Source organism: Siniperca chuatsi, linkage group LG9 (genome assembly GCF_020085105.1).
Source record: "Siniperca chuatsi isolate FFG_IHB_CAS linkage group LG9, ASM2008510v1, whole genome shotgun sequence".
Taxonomy (NCBI): domain Eukaryota; kingdom Metazoa; phylum Chordata; class Actinopteri; order Centrarchiformes; family Sinipercidae; genus Siniperca; species Siniperca chuatsi.
In genome coordinates this window covers 5,168,147-5,191,913 of record NC_058050.1, presented here as the reverse complement: position 1 = coordinate 5,191,913, position 23,767 = coordinate 5,168,147, and the positions used below count along the sequence as shown (strand labels likewise).

The following is a 23,767-nucleotide window of genomic DNA, read 5'->3' as shown; positions in this document are numbered from 1 at the left end:
TCACCAGCGTTTAGTTCTGAATTTGTCCAAAGGATGGCAGTGTAACATAAAAGAAAGGCCGTGCACCTTTAATAGTCTCCTTTCTCCTGTTTGGGGCCCCAAGCTTTCATCTGTTGGCTTCAATTTATTTCATCACACTATACTGCAGCTGATCTAATAGCATGTACATTTTGTTGTCACCTAAAGGGAATTTCTTGTCATGCTCCAAATTGATGTACCTGTTCGCAGCCTTGGACAGTATTTGTGCTGCACAGTCACAAGGAGTGTGTGAGCAGCATACAGACAACTTTACAGATCAGCACACTGACGTGCATTTAAACAGTAGATTATGGATTTATATTTGGAAAGTGTGTTTTATGTAGAGCTTTGCAGGCTTAATTTGATTATCACTAAAGGAATGTTGAACCCTTTGATCCTTGAACACCCTGAGGTCACTTTCTGCACAATACAGTTCGTTTTCATCCTCTGTGCAATATGGAAACAAGCATGTTGTGTTTATTAGGTTATTTTGCATCTTTAGTATCATAATACCATCAGATCTCCCTAAGGAGGTTCTCCAGCATGCCTCCAAACCCTGACCTCTGACATCATCTCAAGGCTTTTGATATGAGCAGATAGATAGGCACGTCTCCTACAGAGAGGATATAATCTCCATAACGACCGGTGTCCTTCAGCCCCATCTGATCACCCTCCTGCATTTACCTACCTTATCTTCACGTCCAAGATGGTATCAAAGCAATTTGAGTTCTCTTAAATAAGACAGGAAAACAATCAGGGCCTTAAATTAAGTGATGCTGTTGGGGGTTTAATTCAATCAGGACAGAGTCAGAGAAATTCCTTTCTGATATTGATCAGGGATGTGCATCACTATTGATTTTCTCTGACATTTCCTTACTCCAGCTCGTGTGCTGCGCTTCATTTGTGAGATTTTCTTTTGTATTCAAGAGTCACTTCTTTCATATTCCACTGTCATCAACTGCACACCAGCTAATGCCAGAATGGCCAACACACTGAGTCCCATTTTCTGGGACACAGTCTAAACCAGACTTGAGCGTGCCCTCATTACGAAGGGTTGCAACCCCCCGAGAGTGCCCGACCTGACCCCAAAAATTGCTCAATTGACTTTCTCCATCCGCAGTTATGTGTGCTGATGGGGAACCATGACATTTACATTCGCACCACTCCAATATGATCCCTTGCTCGGCGCGAGTTTTCGACACAGACTATAGCTCAAAACAGTTCACAGGATCAAAAATGTCTCTTGCCCGGAGGAGCAACTGAGTCGATCCTTTCCATTTCTGCACCAAATGGTGTTTTCTCTTTCTCTCTCACCAGTAACTTGCTGGAACACATTTAGATCCTGAGTAGAACTCCTCAGTGCCCACTCATCACTCCGAGTGGTGTTTGAAGATTACTACGCTCAGAGACATCCTCACTGGGCATCCAGGCAGCTTAGAGGCCAAAATCCATAATCCCTTACCCTTCATGGGAATTCTCCATGCACTTCAACATGCTGAAATACAGCCCCGCTGCAGCAGCCACTCATGGTCGAGGAACTACTGCAGCCGGAGGCCGAGATAGATGGATGACATGTCTCAATGAATGTGGGAGAAGCGGAGGAAGTTAGATTTAAAAATAAGTTATATACCGCAGATAGTTTCTGCCCAGAATCTAAAGGGTTGTTTCTTGCGAGGTATTTTTATTTCTAATGTATGCACACTACTTCAGTCAGTCCACATGCACTGGTAACTATTTTATGTATACCATAACAGTCCGGACTACATTATTTACTGAGAATATGGGTACTTTGGTGAGACTCAGCAGCTGCACAGCCTTTCTAGCAGTCGTCTCAATAAAGAATTTCCTCTGAGGCTTTAGTGCCTTATTAAAAAGCGTAAATAAGTGTAGTTCCTTGATTTAGTAATCTGCATGAGCAAGTAATATGTAAAGTTCAGCTGTTGTAGCTGAAGGACCTGTGAGGTTTAATTTTTCCTCCCCTAGGCCACACTCTAATGCTTTGTTAGTCTGCTCTGCTAAAACCCATGTAATAGCTTGGGGAGTTTGTCTTGCAGCAAACAATAATAAAAGTAATCTTATATTCACATTTGGTATTTTCTCATTATGAAAGCGTTTCTTTACCATAAACCCTTTCTATTTTTTTTCTTGACATACAAGCAAAAACACAAGGGAGACAAAGAGAAAAGGTCAGAGCAGGTTTTAGTCAAACATCAGGTAGCAGAGTCACATATGTTGAACCAGTGGTTTCTAACTCTGCACCATCTGTGCACACATTTTTTTGATTAGCACCAAGTCCAAGTGATTAATAAGGATTTGTTTTTATTTTTTGTCAACTTTTTTGAGGCAGTTTGCAAGGACATCTCTGTCCCTCAGACTACATACGTCTGCCTACAACATGTTGAGCTCTAACTTGGACAAAATGTCAGTGTGAATGCCCTTGGTCAGCGAGGAGCTGGACCGCTACCCAGCACTACCGGCCTAACCTGTATCAGAGCATTGCAGCTCTCTCTCCCCGCTGTTTGGCATGCTCCGTGGCACCGAGCGCTGAGGGCAGAGCGTGTCACCGAGCTGGCACCAGCCTGAACTCGTTCAAGGTTACTCTTTGATTTAATGGTGATGCATTTTTTAAACCCGCATCATCCCTCTCTCTCTTGCCACCGCGCCTAGTCCATCTCTGTCACAAACACTGGCTGTGCGTCTCACCTTTAGCAGTGGAAGCACCAGGAGAGGTTGTTTTAAGATATAAATCAATGGCAAACGAAGCACCCGGCTATGGTGCAAGCTGGTCCTGATTGTTTTACCTGCCGGCCTGTTTTAAAGGCAGGACAGTGAAGGAAAACTGTACTATATATTTAGACTATGACATGGGAAAATGGTCTACTCATCATGTAGACAGCTTTTTGTATGGGAACTTAGAATTAACACTGACTACAAAGCCCTGATGTTTCGATACATAACCAGGTGCTGTGGTAAAATGTGAATGAGTGTAGAATGTAATACCTTGGTGATTTTCTCTGCCCTTTTGAAGATGTAAATGATGGAGAAAAGTATCAGTGTGTTCTTTATTGTGTCTTTGTCTAGTATAAATAGCATCACATAACTCTGTACTTCAGTGATGTTTCTGACAAGGTGATATTGAGTAATCATCTGCTCTCCCTGCTGTTGTTTCAGTAAACATGCACTGAAAGCACTGTGTGTCATAAAAATAGATTTTCAACTAGTTGCTTTTTCTCTGAGGTGCAGCTGCTTGTGAACGAACCAAATTGTTAGGGGTTAGCATCGGTCCACACTCGCCTCACACACACACACACACACACACACACACACACACACACACACACACAGACAGATATATTCAGGCGATCAGACAACATTTAACTTTTTTCTTTTCTTAACTGAAATTAAATCTGAGCTATTCAGGCACAAGAACATCAGCCTTTGTGTTGTGTGACAGCCTGTTATGGGTGGAGATGAGGATTTCTGATAGCAAAAATAAAGTGATAAATCAGAGGTTAGAAACGGGCCATATTCATGAGCCACGTAATCCTCTTATATCTCATGTCATTTTGTAAAGCAAACACATCTTTGCTATCAATACTTGTGTGTCAGGTTTGATAAAGCCACCACTCACAAGAATTGGAAAACTTCATATTTGCCCCTCCTAAAAAAGGCTGATGAGAAACCTGAAGAGCATTAATTAGTTAACAAGTTAATGCTGAGATATTGTGTTAAATTTAAAAAATGTCATTATGATAGTGGCATTGCAATACACATCTCTTAGAAACATGCAGTTTTTAAGGGCATTCTAAATTTCTGCCTTTACGTCTTGTAAAAGTAATAAAATCATACATTAACTTTTCAAATGAGAATTTTCATGAAACAATAAGTATAAATCCAGTAGGAAATTCAACCTGCAAGTTGCTCTTTGAAGGATAAACCATAGACTATATATACAGGTATAGGGGATGGCCCTTACAATAGCTCCCCGTATAATCTGACTTATATAGGGCTGGAACTAATTATTATTTAGCAGTTAATTTCTTAATTATTATTTGATTCACTGTTTTGTCTGTAAAAGGTCAGAAAATATTGAAAAATGCCCATCACAAGTTCCCATAGCCCCTGGTGACATATTCAAATTGCTTGTTTTATCCAAAGATATTCAATTAACAATGATATAAAACAGTGAAAAGCAGCAAATTTTCACATTTTGAGAAGCTTGAACCAGAGAACGTTTGACACTTTTGCTTCATAAATGACTTTTACGTACATATGACGTCTGTTGTCCCTTTGTCCTGGAAGAGGGATCCGTCCTCTGTTGCTCTTCCTGAAGTTTCTTCCTTTTTTCCTTATTTGAATTGAAGGTCTTAAGATAGAGGGTGTCATATTCTGAACAGATTGAAAAGCCCTTCCACTCAAATTCTGATTTCAGACTATATAAATAAAATGTACTCGATTTGACTTGATGAATTTGTCCAAAAAAAAAATTTTGCCCTTCAATTAATTGAAGGCAGAATTTTTCATCATTTAAGTCATTTATTAAGCAAAAATGCCAAACATTTCCTGCTTCCAGCTTCTCAAATGTGAGAATATTCTGTTTTTCTTGGTTTAACGTCATTATAAATGGAATATCTTTGTGTTTTGGACTGTTGGTCAAAACAAGACATTTTTTCAATTTTCACTTTTATTGATGTTTTAGATTCTGATGTAGACTAGACTAGAATAGTCAACACATGAATTGGTAATAAAACATTGTTAGTTGCAGCCCTATAAATAACTGAAACTATCAATTGACGATCAGACTCCTTGTCTTTCAGTTAACTAATATGTTAATCATTGATTTGTTTCAGCACTAGATTGATATATTGACAAATAATATAAATCACTGGGTTTATTGACTCAGTGCTTGGGTCAATATAGCACAGACACAATACTTACCCAGTACTCATGGGTAGGAAACCATTGGGTCACCAATCAAATCCAAGACACAATGAGTTGTTATGAGCCAGTGTTAGGGTAAATAACAGTAATATTACTGTACTAAATATTGTTAATTTGACCCAGTGTTAGACACAACAAGCTCAAGTTTCACCTTAAGACTGTCACAAATTTATTATTTGAAAGTGTGAGAGTAGAATATGAAAGTTCACAACCATACCACTATACATTTTAGTTTTTGTAAATAACCCATTAAAAAAATAACACTGGGACAAAATAGCCCATTGTCTTGGGTTTGACTGGTGACCCAATGGTTTTTTATCCACAGGTCCTGGGTTGTTGTGTCTGTGCTATAGTGACCCAATCACCCATTGATTTTTATGTGTGTACGAATGCACAAGACAGATTTAACAAGACACTGCATCTCAAACTGTTGCATTCTTTACTATTATTTGCATTGTTGGTATTCTGTAACATTAGCAATCTGAGAATTTGAGCTCATTTTTCTGTTACATTCATTATAATTCGATAAGAGCATTCCTGATCCTGATGCACGAGTGTCAAAATCCTCACAGTCCGTGGGAAAAAAAGGGGGTTTAGCAGCCTGATAAAATGTGAAAATGGCTCTTGTCTTCACATAATGTGGTAAAGAGTGGAGACGTGCTGAGACATCCAGCTGACAGATATTTGAAAGCGGCCTAATTTTGTTCAGATTCATGATGAGCTGAGTAGCATTAGATCTTAGATGTGCAAACAGCAAAATGGGAGAATTAGACAGTCGCTGCTGTCAGCCATTATCTATTGTAGTACGAATTGACAGCGTTACGATCCATTAGAGCAATTAGCTGCGCCACACAGGTGCCCTCCATTTCAGTCTGAGACCTTTTATTAAAAGCCTCAAAAATATTCTTAATTTCTACACCCTTCCAAAGAAAAATTCTGTATACCAAATATAATATAAGCAGCGGGCCAGAATTAAATAGAGCGTAAACTTAATTTCATGTTGCCACAATTCATTCGATTCATATGGGCTTAATAGTATTGTTCATTTTCCTGCATATTTAGGGGTGAAGTGTTCGTACCTGGTTATGTCTGGGGGGCATTAAGTCTGACTAATGAAATGACTCTATCCTCTGTGGCGTTTTAATCTATTCACTGGGAAAGTAATTGACAAGCCCACAGTATGTGCATTAGGATCGCTCCGGCACCAAAGGACAGCTGTCACTAAAGCAATTAAAATGACAAAGGTTAATTAATTCTCTCCAGTTTTTACCTGATATGAGACATTCACAATGAGTGAGTTTTTCATTTCCGGAGGAGTAATAGTGTTTTGAGGAGAGTAATTTATTTGTGATTTAAAAAAACACACAAAAAAAACACCAGCCATTGTCTGATAGAGCCTTTAATATGTCAATACCTCACACAAAACTGTGCCCCAGGACAGCTTCAGCCCCAGATTTGAAATGAATTCTGCAGCAGGACATGGTCTGAAATGACAAATGGTTGTTGTTGTTGTTTTTTTAAAGTAGGATCCCTATTGTGTCTTCTGTAGCAGTGCAAACAAAATGTGATTTGTTTATAAATGAGGCTTGTAAGGATCGTTCACACATTTCATTTGAACAAACATCTGTAAAACTGAACCTCTACATTTTCACTGCGATTGGGGGTCAAGCGGAAGAAAACCAAGACGCGAATAATTACTATGCCAACCACCTCTGACACCACGAGAGCAGAACCCAAGAACTTTCTAATCCACCTAAATGTCAAAGCAGCGTTCACAGCCCTCCCTCCGTGTGAATCTCCACAGGCTGCCAAAAGGCCAGTGGTTAGTCATCTGTTTACTCCTGCAGCTGCTGGGTGTCATTGGGACTCTGAAGGAGAAATCCCATGATTCTCTCTGCCATTTCTGACAGCTCCCGCCCAAACCACATTAATCAGGGATTGTGGGCGAGCTAGGGGATAGACGGCAGGCATGGATGGCTCCGGCCCAGGACAACTGAACCAAGGGAGAAGATCTGGGTCCAAAGATAACTTAGACGTCCAAACACTGCCGGGTTGTAATGCCGTCGGTTTCATTCATACAGACTGAGCTCGTTAAATGGACAGTTTCTCTGAGGAAAAGGCTAGTTTTTCATGTTGTCGGGTAAAATGGCGCTTTGAAATCAACATAATTTAAGAAATGTTCGCTATAAAGAGGAGTTAAATTAATCCAACCTCTCCTACTTGGGCAAATTAGTCTGCTGAATTTAGCTTATTAGATATTTGAGATTGGTTTGAATTTAATTTCTGAGAAGCTATTTCCTGTTTTAATTATAAAACTCTACTTTCTACATCCCCTCTGTTTAATCATTTCTTTGAGTTGTATTGAAGGTACAAACAGTGATCTGAAAGTTAACAAAAGATTAGCCCTAGCGCTAGAAGCCAAAACATAAAACTGGAACCTGCTGTCACTCCCAAAATGATTGACAGTTGTTTAGTCTAGTATTAGTCCCTTAAAACATCTAAGTTAATCATTCTTCCAGATGCTCAAGTTTTTAAATCAGTAATGTTCTTAAATAGAGGGGTAAAACAGCCCAATATTTGAAATTACTATCAGATTTGAAACAGACAAAATGCTGATTTTTTTTATCTTTTGTCAAACTCTTAAAAACAACACTGACAAATTATGCCTCATAAACTTGATTTGGCTAACATGTTTTTATTTACACTTCCAGCAGACACTGAAAAGTGTGTATTCATTTGGAACCGTCTTTTTGGCCACCTGGCGAAAGGAAGTCGAATATTTACTTGTTTACGTTCTACCGACTCCTGAGGGAAACATCTGGCTCTTTAGCTGCTAAATGCTCCACTATGTTCATGAGCTAGTTGCTGACTGTGTCTGTCAGCTGTTTGGCGCTGGGCAGGTAGCGTACAAAAAAGCTGACTGCAGCTGCTGGAAACGATGCTGATCAGAGTGAATCAAAACAGTAAAGTTGAGGGCCGTAAAACCAAAACAATAAGCTGAAAGGCGCTAAAACGCTCTGCAGAGCTGAAGGAAAATCTGTGGGTTTGTCACAACAAGCAATACCTTTCACATTAGACATCCGTTGTTAATGTTAAAATATTGGTTAGTGCAGCTTTAAGTTATATTTGTGAATACATCTATACTTTCTTGTTAATTAATTGTGAAACAGTACACAACATGATAAGCTGCATTTACCCTCAGACAACATCAGTCAGGGAACAGATCCATCTCTCAGTAGCTCTCACACCAAACACTTTTGTGCCAGACTGTTTACACTTGTAAGATTATGTGCATAATGAGGCTGCATTGTCTCGGCAAAGTGGTGCTTTAATTCTTTGAAGCTGAACAAACTGTCCCTGGCACATTTGGGTAGGGGTGGAGGGATATCAAAGTCAAAGATATTGAGATGAAAGAACTGGCCCAAACAGCAATCTGAGACATTAGTCATTCCTTCTTCTCTGTGACAGAAACATGCTCTCAATTTACGAGTCAGGTGCTTCCAGTGATTTCTGCCAGCCTTGTTCCTCCACATCATAAATTCCTCTTTATGCTCACTCATCCCACAGACAGACCCCTATTCTTTGGCCTGCCTTGTCAGAAAATACACCCCATGTTGGCATATTGGATGTCATCCAGGCTGCCATTAGCAGTTACTGTGTTGCGTATACCATAGCGTACACTGTGAAAGAGCACTGAATTTAAATAGACAGTGCAGTGATTGCACCCCTAGGTGCACATTTGTGCTTTTTTACAGGTTTTCTATCAGCACTTTAATTCATTCTTTCTATGGTGTTGACTCTGCAGAGCTCCCACTTACACTCTGTTCATTTCCTCTAAATGCTTCACGTGGAGCCACTGGCTCCCAATTTATGTAATGAAGGTTTAATAGCCAATTGGAACATCCAATATCATTAACAGCCAGTGTTAGTCTCATCCAGATTTTTTTTTTTTGATAACCAGAGGTGCGAATGTTGGATAGGTGGAATGTGTGATTAGCACCTGCTGTTTAATGTATGTCCTGTCTCCTCTGGAGCAAGAAACCGCATTTTACCACATCTCACATTTCAATACAGCGTTAGTTCCGTTTCAACCATTGTTAAATTTACTTTAGGAAATCATCCTCTCACTTCCATGTCTTCCTCTCTTCTGCTTGTTCTAATATCTATTTTTTAAACACTTTCAAACACTTTTGGCCTTGTTTTTTTATCATTATTAGCACTTTTCTATATAAATGATTATTCCAGTGTGTACAGATAGTTATTTTTGGATACTGCGAGGGCCCTGTGGCTCTGACACTTCTTACTACAGGCTGCTTGTCATGTTGTGATGCAGGAGTTGAAATTTATTATACTGGACTTGTTATAAGTCATAAAAATAAGAGCAACGTCTAAATGTCTAAAATGGAAATGCAGGACTGAGAAAACAGCAGAATTAGAGGACAGTTATGTTTGATTTTTATAAGCAGCAGTACAGAAAATGATCTTTTGTATCTCTGTCAACTTGTGTGTCTTCAAGTTTTATTTATTTATTGCAACATTTACTTGCTTATGTTTGATCTGATGTGAGCCCTCTGTTGGTGTCATTTACTGTGCGCCATCCATGACCTTAAAACTGCTAACACATAACACAGAATTGAAATAGAAGTACTTTTTTTGTTTTTCTCCTATGACTTGATGAAGATTATTTCTGACAGCTGCAATAACATGAAAATATAGATGGGCGTTATTCAGGTGTTTACCACATTCGGTTCATGCATGGACATGGACGAGATTCCAACAACAATATCAGAGAGGTATTTTCACTCTAACAATCACACTGCAGAAAACAACACCACTCAAAATATGTTTGCTTTTTCCATTACGCCCTCTAATGCATACTGACAGATTCTTCTTAGTTGCATTGACATTTACGTGTTTGCAGTGATTACCAGAGACTGATTGGAAAAGACAGAAAGCATGATTGAGACGGAAATTCACTATCAACATAAACAACTAAATTAGCAGGAGAAAACATTAATAAAATTGTTTTCTGGTCTTTGTGTAGAATCCACAATATTTACATAAATACAATCAGCATATTTTTACAGTTGGCTTGAGAATTTCCTTTCGATGTAAGCAGCTATGCATATAATATGAGTATTGCAAGCCTATAAATGCTTCCCTAAATGCTCTCATAATGACCTCGGGGTAGGTCTGTTCATTGGAGCAATATCAGTCTTGCGACAAGGATATGTTAGCTGTAATAATGCCTGTCAACATCTCAAGTTTGAAGTGTCTTAACTCCATTTTCATTCAAATAATCTGACACCACTCAGGACCTGACGGCTTGTCTCTGCGTCTTTTTTCTGTCTTTTTTTTTTCTTCTCCTCGTCTGGTCATGTGATCACCCGGTGGGGAGGTAAGGGGTGTCACTGTGGTAGTTGTAATCTGGACACACCTTCTGCACCAGCTTGTAGTCGGTGCTGTAGAAGGTGATGAAGATGCAGATGACTTTAAAGGGCTTGGAGCACAGCCAGGACACGTGGCTCTGGGTCTGCTCTTGCGGGCAGCTCTGCGAGGGGTCGTGGGCACACAGTGAATTTCTGGTGCCCTTCTCCACCTTCTCGTACTCCACCCTGCAGTTGAACAGCTTGGTGTCCTTCGTCTCCAGAGCCGTCTGCTGCTGCTGGTGGTGATGGTGGTGGTACTGCTGGTGCTGCTGGTGGACCTGGAACTCCACCGCTTTGGTCGGTGGAACAAGTCCCACGGACACGTTGCCCTGACCGGTCGAGTTGTGGCGGAAGTAGACGCTGAATGTCCCGTTGCCATGATCCACGATTTTACCAGTAATGAGAAGGTTGAGCTTCACCGTCTTGATGTTGGAATGGAAGTCACCCCAACCGAACATCTTCTTGAACTTGCCGGTCTTGACGATGGGCCTCCTTTTTATCCTGGGTCGAGGATCGCGGGGGTTTGAAGCGTTGTAAAGCCAGTTCCACTGCTCTCGTTTAGAGTAAGAGTCTGCTTCGTCGTAGTTCAGATCCAGAGAGGTGAAGTTCTCTTTGCCGTACAGGGTCTGGGACAGCAGACGACTGTTGGAAAAGGCCTTGCTGCTTTCAGTCCAGTAGGTCTTCACTTTGGGTTTTGAGCTCTCTCTCAAGTCCGAATTTCCTGAACTTGGTGAATCAGCACTGGTAACCTGGAAGAACAAACAAACAAAAAAATCACCATTACTAAAAAAATTTAACTGGAAAGCACTCAGAGATCTCATACCTGCTACAAGGCTGCACAAAATTTCTCTACATTTAAAATTTCTAAAAGATATTACGAACATTTTTATCTGCCTCTGGATCCGAAACTGCATCAAAATACATGTGGTGACAGACATGGGGAATACACAAATTCTATCTGGGAATCTTAGAGTTTTGTATGAGGATGAAATGTGCAAACATTTTTAAAGTCACACACTCATGACCACTGACTTATGTCCATTTAAATTAGACTCCTCAAGAAAACTACAGCATCAGTCATTTCAGCAAATGCCCAAAAACAAGATATGTTTATGTCCAGGTGACAAAACAACTGTAGGAATACAAACTCATGTCTGTTGGGAGCAAGAGAGGAAATTATTACCCAAGTAGTTATTATTTTAACTATGACGACTAAGGTAACTAACCTTAATGAAGTAGTAATTTAGCTCAAACTGCAGTGTTTCCCAAACCATCCCAAGTCATTTTTGTGCCTAAACCTAACCAAACCTTAACCATAGTGTTATCAGATTATAAAAGGCACAGACAAACGATGCTGAAAGGGCAGAAAATGCTTATATCTGTCATTCTGGACAAATAATGTATTCTAGTTACAAATGGCATATTCTGTTGTTGAATTTGGAGGAATTGTTGATTTAAATCCACATGTTGGTATAGCGCCAGCCAATGGTGAAATGCTATCACATCTTGCAAGATTGCTACCAGTTGAGTATGGCAATTTATCTCAAATATGCCATGCCTTCAAGAAAATGATAGGTGACATTTTTTCCACAGATATCTAACAATTTTATGTACTTAATTTGGTGAAAAATCAGGCAAAATTTGTAGAAGTAATAATGAACAAACATTCAAAAAAGTCTAAATGTCAGAAAAACTTTTTAGACAAGCTTTTTATTGAAAGCTTTTTGTAATTAAAACAAATTTAGAATCACTACAAAATGAATGAATCCTGCCCAAAATTAGAGGATTGTGCAGTGCAGCCTTGATGGACCAGACCATATCCTTTGGAATTTCACCAGTTTCACACCTTACAAATTACATTGTCAATATTCAGTTCCAATGCAGGTCTTTATTTAATGAGCCAGAAAGTAAGTGTGTGGCATGTCTGACTTTCATGTAATATATCAGAGATGCGTCTTGTAGCAGTCCAACTGTTTTGTGTTAATTTATGTTTGTTTATTTGCCTGGACCACCATCTTTCCCTAACCTTAACCTTACTGTAGTTGCCATGCAAGGATAGAAGAATTTAAAGAAATAAAAAAAATGGTTTCACTGAATGTAATCCAGGTTTTTGCAGAATGGTCCAATATCAACATTTTATCTAGCTTTAGCGTTGGGTAGACATATGCTCTAACTACCAAACAGACAAACAGAACCGAAACCAATCTCCTTTGCAGCTGTAAGAAAACACCAACAAATACAGATGATTTCTCCACCCGCAAGCATGTCAGCACCTATAACAAACGGTGTTAACGCTGTAACCCACTCTTACAGTGTGTGAAACGTCTTGTGCGGGGCGTCGTAATCAAGATTAAGGGTATTCCTGCCATACATCGAGATGAATGAAGCGCTTCTCGAGTGCAGACGTGATGCAACAGCAGACTATTACCTGCTGAATGTGGCCTGAATGGATGATTGATGATTCATTCTGTGTCTCTCCTCTAACAATCACACAGATGAGAGAGCGAAGATTCCCCATGCACCCTACAGAGGCCCGTGACAGTGATGTCCAAACCCCGGCTGAGGAACGTGACAGCAGATCTATCTGGTCGAAGCGTTTACATTTTGTACCTTGACCTCGCGATCAATACTCTGAAAATAAAGTCTTCTCTCATTCAGAAAGTTCACTGAATGACATTGTAGTACTGTAGGCTGGAGCTTTCACTGAGTAAACTGTTGCAGGAGTTGTGATCTTTCTCTGAAGCATGCCTTCATTTTATGAACTTGGCTTCAGAGTGGAGGAGTTTGAAAAGATGGCCTCCAGTTGTTTTGAAGAGGTCTCAATGATGAATGACCTTATGTGAATGAACCATTAGTGGCATTGTGGAGACTTTGGCTTAGTAACTGTAACATCTTTCTCCCTCTCTGAATAGAGGAACATAGCCTGCACGTTTTTTATGTTGCAACATGATAAGCAAAGTGAAATCAAAGCTTTTCAAACCCAGTAAATGTTTGGAGATAGCCAAATCTTTGCAGTCCGTTGGTTTTATAAAAGAAAAAGGAAGCTGCAGGACCTTCAGAGCAGAATGTTTGTTGGACGAGGTGAAGAGAAATATGAATTTTAGCAGTTTCCTTGCGCAGTGGGGCAGTTAAACTGTATTAATGAACACCTCCTTTTGTCTTCTATTGCTGGAAACAAAAGTCTGTCATGTTGCTTCACTGGTGATGTATTGTAAAAAGATAAAGTGAATGTGAGGATGAGGGAGGCTTCCTGTTCAGGATTTATTGGCACCATTATAGTCAAACATTAAGCTCCTTAGGATGTAAAAGTAGCAGCGAAACAGTATCTTATAGACTGTCAGCTCAGCAGCTATAAAGTCGATTATGACATTAAAGTTCAGTCTTTATTCTTGGGTTTAATAATATTTAAGGTTTCAGCTTCTTTCAGTTGTTTGTGTTCATTTTATAATTGAAAATGCTACAAATATATGGATTTGTATAAGCTAATACAGCAGCTAGTTTAAGTTTATGGTTACTGACAAAATCATAACCTCAAATTTTTATACACATTGTATGTTGTAAGGTCAAAAATTTTAAGGAAAAACTAGTTAACTTCTTTTCAAATACATGTACAAGATTTGGTTAAATGGATTTCTAACACTTGATCTCTTGTGAGTTTAAACATGAATTCAGTTTTACATGTTTGCAGTAATCGTAAAATAAATAAATTGTCTCTAAATAACCTTTGACCCATAATCCAAACTGTAAGCCCCATTTATTTTTCATGAATATTTCTATTCTGAGTTGTGAAAAGACTGTAGTCTCTAATGATCAAATGAAATCTCATTTTCGTAGTGCAGTAATTACTGATGCTTCTCAGTAACTGGGTTTCGGTCTCAATGGAGTCTTGAAACCAGATCAAGGGATATTAGGGAACTGCTTTGAGCTGGTTTAAGTGACTGTCAGGCTAATTAGTGACAGTGTGTGGATACAACATTATATGTATATGGAAATAATATTTCTTACACAATGTAGATCCAAGCAGGTTTTGACTAAGACGGTTTAAGTTTTATCATTTTGTCGACCAGGAAATTAGATTGCCTACTAGAGTGTGTTTTGAAAAGCACCATCATTTTCTGCAACTTCATGTTATTTGTGTAATTTTGTAAGAGGAGGTGTCACTGGAAACATTTTTTTTTTTTTTTTTTTGAAGGGATTTCTTTGCTGTTTTCTTCTGAGATTATCAAAATTACACAGCACATCTGAAGCGCGTGCCCAGTCATCATCAGACCTAAGTCCTTGTTGTGGGAACTCGTTCTGTTGTCAACGGTGTTATGTATGGTCCCCAAACTGTGACATGCAATTAGCTTTCATCTAAAGCACCTGACAGCCTCTGGATTAGAGCACTCAGAGGCACATTCACAGAGACCCCACTTCACGGATTAGAGCCCAACCTGTAATCCAGCCCGGGGAGATTAGGCAGATCAGAGGCAGTCCTGACTAAAGCAACGTTTATATCCAGAACACCCCGACTGACTGCACCAACACTCGGAGGGCCAAGATTTACCTCTCGCCGGCTTCAAAAACATGCAAGCGAGGCACAAAGAGAGTGAGTGAGTGTGTGTGTGTGTTAGATGCATGAATGTGTCTGAAAGAGATACTGCAGAGAGAAAAGAGGGAAAGTGCTGTTGGATAAAGGACAGGAGAAAAACAAACATGGCAGCGTAAAGGTCACCAGTCACACTTTGGTAACTTTGGGTTTAACAGATATTGGTTTGTCAATGTGGGGTTTTATTAAATATCAGCCAAGCGACAAACTATATGGTCCATGCTCAAAATGAAATGTATTTTGCACTTAATTAGCTTTATTTAATTGTGATGTGTTTTATACATTTATTTTTTATAGCAGTAGTAAGGAGTGTTGCCCATCTTTTTTTGTTTGTGACCCTTTAAAATGACGTAGTACCTTCTTGCTATCGTTCACAGGTTGCATATATCAATGAATTGTGAGCAGGTCAATCAGAGAGTGATTTTCCTGTCTAAATTTCTTATATTGTGTCATTTAAATACTTTTTAGTGACCAGAAAAGATAAAAAATATGCAGTATTTTACAAGGAAAAACAAAGATTAGAGAAAATTTTGATTAAAAAAAAAATGAATATAAATTTCTGGAGCACAACACTTTTTCTTTCCAATCCCATTAATCATCTTGCAACCCTTCAGATGCATCTAATCCAGTGGAGGGGTCCCGACACCCAGGTTGGGAACTGCCTTACGGTTGTTTTGCATGTTTTAGCTCATTTACTACAAATCATGAATACTTTGTAAAATGTTTATCTGTGAAGTAAAAGTCCCACAAAAAAATCTGCACACTGTAGTCTCAATAAATTTAATTTACTAGAACAATGTTTTGACTGAGATCTATGTCAGACATTATATGAAGATGAAACATTTGGTCAATTAGTTGAACATTTATCTGCAACTACTTTGATAATCGATTAATTGTTAAAATCATAATTCAAGCAAAAAAAAAAGGGGGTGAGGGGAAGTTTCCTGTCTTTGTCCCATGTGACAGTAACTTAAATATCTTTGGGTTTGGACAAACAAATAATTCTATCATTTCTCAACATTTTCTGACATTTTATAGACCAAACAATCTATTAATCAAGAAAATAATCTGCAGATTCATCGATAATGAAAGAAATCATTAGCTGAAGACCGAATATAGACATAAACACACCCATCACTCAGGTGGTTGTGATCTGCATGTTTAAGAGTCAGTCTGCTCTAAGTGGACCAATCGAATGATAAAACTGTTTGATACTCCACATAAGGACAATGCGTGGCAATATTTACAATAAAAAGATAAAAGAATTTAGTAATCTCTGATTATACATATACACACACACATATATATGTATAATTACAAACTTGCAGTGGGCCAGAAATAATATTAATGCCAACCAAAAGGAAGATATTGTACATAATGTTCACTCCTGAGAGAGACGGAAATAATCCAGAAACAATTATCTTTCATAGAAACTATTACATGGAAAATACCAACACTCACCCAGGCAACTATGGGTTTCATATTCTGTACAATATGAAAATCTATCATCAGACTCTTAAAGGATAAGTTTGGTGATATTCTGTATTCTGGTCAACGAATCCTAGGAAAAGACTAAAATCAACCAATGACCTGATCCCGCTAACAAGTATTGTGTGTGTATCCAGAGCCTGATACATCTTCTTCCTCTGTGCCATAGAGCTCCACTGGACATCAATGAGCCACACTGTTGCACTGGGTGACATGTTCCTTCATTACCATGAACACACACACTGTAGTTTATTTTGACTCAAATATACACTGCCTTGCTGCCCTGAATACTCACAAGAGCACCAAATGAATATTAATCCACCGCTGAAAATAGTCCCCAACAAATGCACAGTTTCCTCTTGTTTGAGTAACATTTACTGAAAAAGTGCCACAGACATGGTAGGGAAGTCGGAAGAGGTTGTGCAACGTACTAACACGTTGTTGGTTTTGGTCTTTTCGTGGGATTTGTTAATGAAAGTTAATGAAAAATATGGCTGCCCATCTGAAAATCGAAAACTGTATAGTCTGCATTTGAAAATTGTCAGCAAAAATGTAAAGTTTACATGATTTGTGCAGTAGTTAAAGCTAGAATGAGCTAAAATGTGCAAAGATACTGGTATAGTGCTGCTGATGTAATTTGGTTAGTTTGGGTTTCACAGGTGTAAAATTCTTGTGTCAAGTCAAAACTTAAAGACTGAAAATCTGTTTTCTCAATCAGTTTCATACTATAAGCGATGGTGTCCAACATGAACACACCATTTTCTTCCAAAGGTTGAACAGTGTTGGTTATTTCACATGAGTCTGTATTTTCTGTTTCGTTTGAGCTCTTCTCACTGGATTGAAGTGGGCGGGGCTCAGTTGGAAAACCATGATGTCACGTAATTCTGTGCACCAACCAGAATTTAGCAACATTTGAATCAAAATGTGATGTCAGTTGTTTGGTTGTTCGCTCATGTTGCCATTCAAATCTGATCAAACCACACCCACACAGTCCTGATGTAGGAGATAAGTTGACTTTAACTTTGATTGTTGCACATTTAGGTATATTTATAATATTTAATGTTATGAAAAAAGCACTTTTTCAGGGGCTAAAGATATTACATAAAAGTAAAAGATATTGGTTTAGTATTGCACTTCCATACAATTACATACTGGGGACTCATGAGAGATAAAAAAGTGATAAAAATCGAAGCAGCAGCAGAGGCCGAGATATCCAGATTTTATTTTGTCCGTAGTATCGGTCTAGCTTCTATATTTCCCATAATTCAAGCAAAAGCATCTGTAGACCCGGTAAATGTCTTTCAAACTTCATACAGTTTGTAACGCAGGCTATTGGTAGAGTGCCCCTTTCATACGAGAAAATACACCAACTTACTGAAAGTCATATCGGTCAAAGCCTTGTGCAAAAGCAGTAGTATTAAAAAAAAAAAAAAAAAATGTAATTTGCAATATATATTAAATATAGTGTTTTCATTCAAACATATTCAAACGTATCTTCCAATCATATTTAGAGGCTTTCATTTCATGGCTCAGGGTTTTTCCAACTTTTCGACCTGCAGTATGTTGTGCAGGAGTCTCCCAACCCCCAAACCCCATTTAACTGTCTGTTAATATTATTCCCAGGTTTGGTGTATGAGGCAGAATCCCTCGACAAGATAACACAAACAGCATCGGTATGCAGAAGTCCTTTAGGAAACGACTCTCAGATTGCCAGATGCAGCATATATGCAGGCTGTTGGACAAACCTAAATGCTATCTACTCTTGGCGTGTCTGTGATAAGGCGCAGGCGTCCGCTCTTTGAAACAGGAAGATAAACAACCCCCGGCTTCCCTCGGGAGCTCGGAGGATATTCTATGGGCTGGACCCCCGAACAGCCAACAAATTCCACCTTTAATAGAACCACCGGAGGAGCCAGATGACTCGGCGGTGGGCTGTACACAAAACCTTTCGGGGAAGAATGAAAGTGTGTGTCAGTTTTCATTTACCTGAATGCTGCGGCTGCTGTGTGGGGAGGATTTGTGAGTGCGACAGTTCTAGTTTAACAGAGTAACAGAGATGGAGAAGGACCGGGCTGATAGCGGATTTCGGCTGCCACTTTGCAATCTTGATTGGATATGGTGTGTGTTAAGAGTTCAGCTGCAGCATTCAGGAATTAATAGAGTTGTTGTCCTTTTAATGGTTTTTGTGCATAAACGCCACACTGCAAAAGTTTTGCGGATTTATTTACTTTAAATTTAAGGTATTAAACTGATGCTCTTATCCAGAGAGGCTTAAAGTGTGAGGAGCTATTAGGGGTTAGAGTTTGGCCCATGGACATGTGGCTGTTGTGGGATCAAACCTGTGACCTTTCGGGTATGAGATCTAACGTCTCGCTCCACCACTCCCAGCAAAAGCTTATTTTAATCTAATTTCTGACTTTCGGATGCCGTGTCACCCAAGCACTTCTACCAAAACACTCCCGACAAGAAGAGTTCAAGAAGAAAAACTAAATATATTGGTTTATGAAATTTAAATTTAATTAATCCACTTAATTAATTCCACTTCTCTCTGTTCGAAAGAAATGTTCCTCCGGACAGGAAGCTAGTTTAAGAGCCCTTAGTGTGTTAATGCCGTCTTTTAGAGTATTTTGTGACTGGTCACTTGGGATATGATTGTCGTCATAGTGATTTACAGTGAATCTAACTTGTCTCGCCTTAAGAGGTCCCCCTGTAGTTGAGCTGATGGATCAACTAAGGGCATTTGACGCCCCCACTAAGAGTTTAGGTCTATATTCTCCCAGTGATATCAAAGTGTTACCTGAGGGGGGTCAGAGATGATGACAAATCACAAAGTGTGTCAAGACATCACAGGCAGCTGTGGATGAAGCAGAGTCCTATCACTGCAGCACCGCTTTGAGAGGCCAGGGCACAATTATTACCATGACTTCTGAGGAGGATAAATACTGTACGCGGACAGACTGTGGGATATTAGAGTGGGGCAGTTTGAAGAAGAAGAAGAAGAAGTAGGAGGGGGAGGTGGAGGAGGTGGGGGGGAGGAAAAAAAAACCTAGCCACCAGTTTTTCAACTTACCCAGAGGAAAAATGCATAATCATATTATTTCACACACGACTTGGTTCAAAGGCGGCCAAAATAAGTTTGTGAGGTTCCCATGGGTCTGTCAATCTGTTGAAGGAGCTGCAGGCGAAAGCTTAGGATGCACCGAGTACGAAACAATTATGATCATCCCATTAAAGCATAGCGAAGCAATTTGGCAGCCCAGTCTGGAAAAAAAACACTGCCATTAAGTGATGCTATGAGATCAGCTCGTACTACCATGATGCTATTGTACATATAAGTCACATACTTAATGATTAATGTTTGTCTTTATATCGTGACAATAGGGTTAGTTAACGTTACTGCTTCTGAAATTGAAGAATCGTTGTGTTCCTTCAAAGCAGGAAGGCTTTTTAAAAGTAAAAACAAGGAGGGGGGGGGGTGAAATGATTAGTGCGCTTAGTCAACTGTGAAATTGAGTTTATGGTTTTCAAGACTGTGAATTCTATTCGATAATGGGTATTAAGTTGTAGAGAATAATTAATAGTAATTGACTTCTTTCCATCACTATGCAAATTAAACACAGATAACACCACGGGAGCTTTTTAAGGCCAGTCAAGTTTGTGGGGATTAAGTTTATGGAATTTTTGTTGGAGAGAGGAGTGGCTCCTGCTCTGCTTTGATTGCTTTGTTGACAGATTTATCAGTGGGTGAGGGGTTACTGTCTCTCCAAGGATTAAAGGAATTGGGTTGTCACAAACTGTCAAGGCATTGAGTTAGGAGCATTCTGGTGTGTTTGTCATAATGGGCTCAGGCTGTTCTCCGCCATACTGTCAAATATATTCTTATTCAACTGCATCTGTAAATGGGAAAAAGGAGGAAGAAGGAAGGAAGGATTGAATGGATAGCGCTGAAGGAGAAATATCCAGCGGGATGTGTGTGAGCGGGTGGATTTGTCAAGATGCAGATTTAGATTTGGGGAGCTTGTGTTCACACTGACATTTGTTCATTCATTAAGATATTAATGAGTCAATGCATGGAGCTGGTAGGTGAGGGTGAGATTTGGCATTACAGGACTCAAAATTAAGGAAAACAATTTAAAAACATGCCTTTGTCTCTACTATAACACAGGTAAAATGAGTCTGAAATAGAAGAAATCAACAAAAAACATTTTCTAGACTCACATTATCAGTCTGCATGTCAGTCATGAGCAATAAATTCTGACTAAAATGTTGCTTGTGTTTTAACACTGAGGTCCTGTTGTCCTTGCACTACCTACACTTAATAACATTTCTGTTTGTGAACCTTCCTCGACATTCCTGCTACCAGACAAGTGCAAACATTAATCACAGAGCTGTAACATGATATGAAAATAAAAAAATGCAAAATCAAAATGACATTTAACTCACCAGAGAGATGACTGACAGCAGCAGCAGAGCGGCAGCCCACAGACATGTGGTCTTCATGCCTCTTTGTGCAGCGTCTCCTCTCATGTCAAACTGTCCTTGATCTTCTCAGCCGCAAAAAATAAAAAATCTCCTTCTGACTGAGCCGGTATCAGCTGCCAAACTTGAGGAGAAATAGAGAGTGAGGGAGGCGGTCCTGAGGCGAGAGAGCAGAGATGAATCTTCTCAGGCTCATTCAGGAGGGTCAGATGTCTGCTGTTAAAACAGTGTTTACCGGGGTGATTTTTGATGCAAGGTTTGTAGGCGCTGTGGTGAGAAGCGAGGTGCTTGTACATCTGAGTGTCAGTGTGGAGGGATGTTTTATATAGCGCGCTCTGAGGTTCAGAGAGGGAGAGTGGGGGGAGGGATGGAGAGTCAAATAGAGTGAGTGAGGAAGGGGGAGGGAGAGAGGAGAAAAGAGGGGAGCTGAGAAGGAGGTTCACGTTATGGACTTTTGAGAAGCAACTTTTCTTTTAACATCGTCTGGGGCTGACATCTAGTGGCCGCTTTTTCCATTTACATCAGATGCTGTAAAAACATCAGTGAAGCTGCCATGTTGATCTCATGTTGAGAAGGTGACACCCGACAGTCACTGCACATGAACTCGTCGCAGCTCTCAATAACAGCTTATTCTCTTAAGTGACCCCAAAAAGAAAAGAATATTTAGTACATTTTATGTCTACGTGTAGTTTGTGCTGTGCCCCATTCAAGTATTAAAAAGCTGTATTACAGGACTGGTAATATTTAGATGTCATATTGACATGTTGCAGCTTCAAATAACAGCTTATTGTCATTTTTATGAATTACTCATCACTCATCCGATGTAATTTAGGTTTTTATGCCAAATAACAAAGCTAATATAGTCAACTTTTTTGTCAAAATCAGGTTTAAGTGGGTCTTGTTTTTGTCACACACACAAAAAATAAACTACTTTAATCATTTTCTTGAATACATTTAGACATTGGTTATTGTTTTAAGAAAAAGACAATACATACATACATACAGAAATACAACTGTTCACTATAACTATTTAATACAAAATTGAACACAACTGCCAAACGTGCAGAATGCCAGTGCTCAATATACAGTAATTACTAGACTCAGCTGTTAGTGAACTTTTAAAAGCAGGATTTAGAGTTACGTTTGTGCTGGAAAAAATACCATGCATGCGTGATAATAACTGTTTTTATAGTTCATAAACAATTGCCAAATCTAATCAGTAACAGAAACATCTCTATCAAAGAGGACTCCGGCGATTTATTAATGCACTTCCTTAAAGTTGGTGGTGTTGCAAGAGACACATTTTTAAAAAATGGTCAAAAGCAAAGCAGTGGAGGTGAGCTGACTTTTTGTCCTTTAAATGGTTCAAGCTTAAAAAACACTGGATCCTACACTTCCCAAAATGCAACATGATAGCATCTTTTAATAGCCCCTCCCTGCCTGCTCCCAGTTTGTAACGTAAACTTTGTGGTTAAAATTTGTAGTCTTTAAGCTCGAAATTACTCCATTGATGCCATTTGAGTAATTCTTTCTGATTTTAACAAAGCTCCTCCAGAGCCACAGAAGTCCTACATCTGTGTTAAAAGGCTGAGCGGTACTAATTACTCCTGTGCACATCCAACCCAGTTGGGTACAGATGCAGGACAAAAAAACAGTAACAAAGGAAAATGAGAGGCTGTCAGCACGCTGAAATTTCCAAGTTTTTATTAGTGCAATATTTTGCCTGACGAAGACCTTGCAGGTGTGTGCACAGCCTCTCATTTTCCTTTGTTACTAAATTGACACTAACATGTAAAATCTGTGAAGTAACCCTTTAAAAAAAGCTTTAAAATGCCATAATCATCCCATAATCTACACACTTTAATTTAAAATCTAAAACTTGATCTTAATCTTAATTTGTAAATTTAGTGGACCTTAAATTAACAAATTAAAACCCCTAATTGTTGCTGTAAGAGCAGACCGAGCAACATTTAAGGACTCACTTTGGTGATTTCAACTCATATTTAGTTGTTGTACTTATTTAAGTGACTTATTTCACGACTTTTCCACGTTAAAGGATAAATCTGGTGAGATTTTTTATTTTTCTTGTCAACAAATCCCATGGAGACCAAAACCTGTTTTTAGCCAAAGCCTGATATATCTTATTCCTCTGTGCCATAGAGATGCAGTGTTGTCCAAAACTATTAAAAACACATCAATGAGCCACACTGTGACATGTTCCTCAATATTTTGAGTCAATCCCATATGTGGGGTACTCACTAATGCACCAAATGTGTATTAATCCGCAGCTGAAAATAATCCCCAACAAATGCACTACTTACTCCTGTTTGAGTAACGTTTGTTAAAAACTACAGTGCCCGGCTGAGAATGAAAAAGTAATTATACATTTGTGAGATTTATGTCTTTCAAAAGGAACGAATGGAGCCAGGCTAGGGAAGTTATGTTAAGTACTGAGAGTGGAACCAGACCGATAAATCAGTGTAAATGCCGGCCAATAAGTAAAGAAACTGCAGTACATCCTATAGATGCCAACTTAGGTTCATGACACTTAAAAGTTTACTTTTTAACTCTAAAATATCCCGCTTAGTATGCATCTTGGTCACAATTCTTAAAAAAAAACAATACGAAAAAACAGTTTATCATTATTCAATTCTTTAAAACATCTATCTAAAATATCTATACCTCCAGTATCGGTCGGGCTATAATTGAGAGACAGACACGTTGTTGGTTTTGGTCTTTTCATAAGAGTTGTTGACAATAAAGAAAATATACAAGAAAACACCAGTCTTATCCTTTAATGCCACTTTTTATTCAGGGATTCTGC

At 39.0% G+C, this 23,767-nt stretch overlaps 1 protein-coding gene across 1 annotated transcript; it reads right to left on the bottom strand.

Moving 5' to 3' along the window:
* Window positions 1–6,340: 6,340 nt before the first annotated feature.
* LOC122881675 (neurexophilin-1) lies at window positions 6,341–23,682 on the bottom strand. Its single transcript, XM_044208178.1, has 2 exons — window positions 20,908–23,682; window positions 6,341–11,137 (listed from the first exon to the last, which is right to left on the bottom strand). The coding sequence occupies exons 1-2, from the start codon at window positions 20,989–20,991 to the stop codon at window positions 10,343–10,345; spliced, it is 879 nt and encodes a 292-aa protein (XP_044064113.1). The 5' UTR covers window positions 20,992–23,682; the 3' UTR covers window positions 6,341–10,342.
* Window positions 23,683–23,767: the final 85 nt, after the last annotated feature.

Coding starts and splice junctions, on each gene's coding strand:
- LOC122881675 (XM_044208178.1), bottom strand. CDS start 20,991: ATGAGAGGAGACGCTGCACAAAGAGGCATGAAGACCACATGTCTGTGG. Junction 11,138..20,907: donor TGCTGTCAGTCATCTCTCTG/GTGAGTTAAATG, acceptor TTGTTCTTCCAG/GTTACCAGTGCTGATTCACC.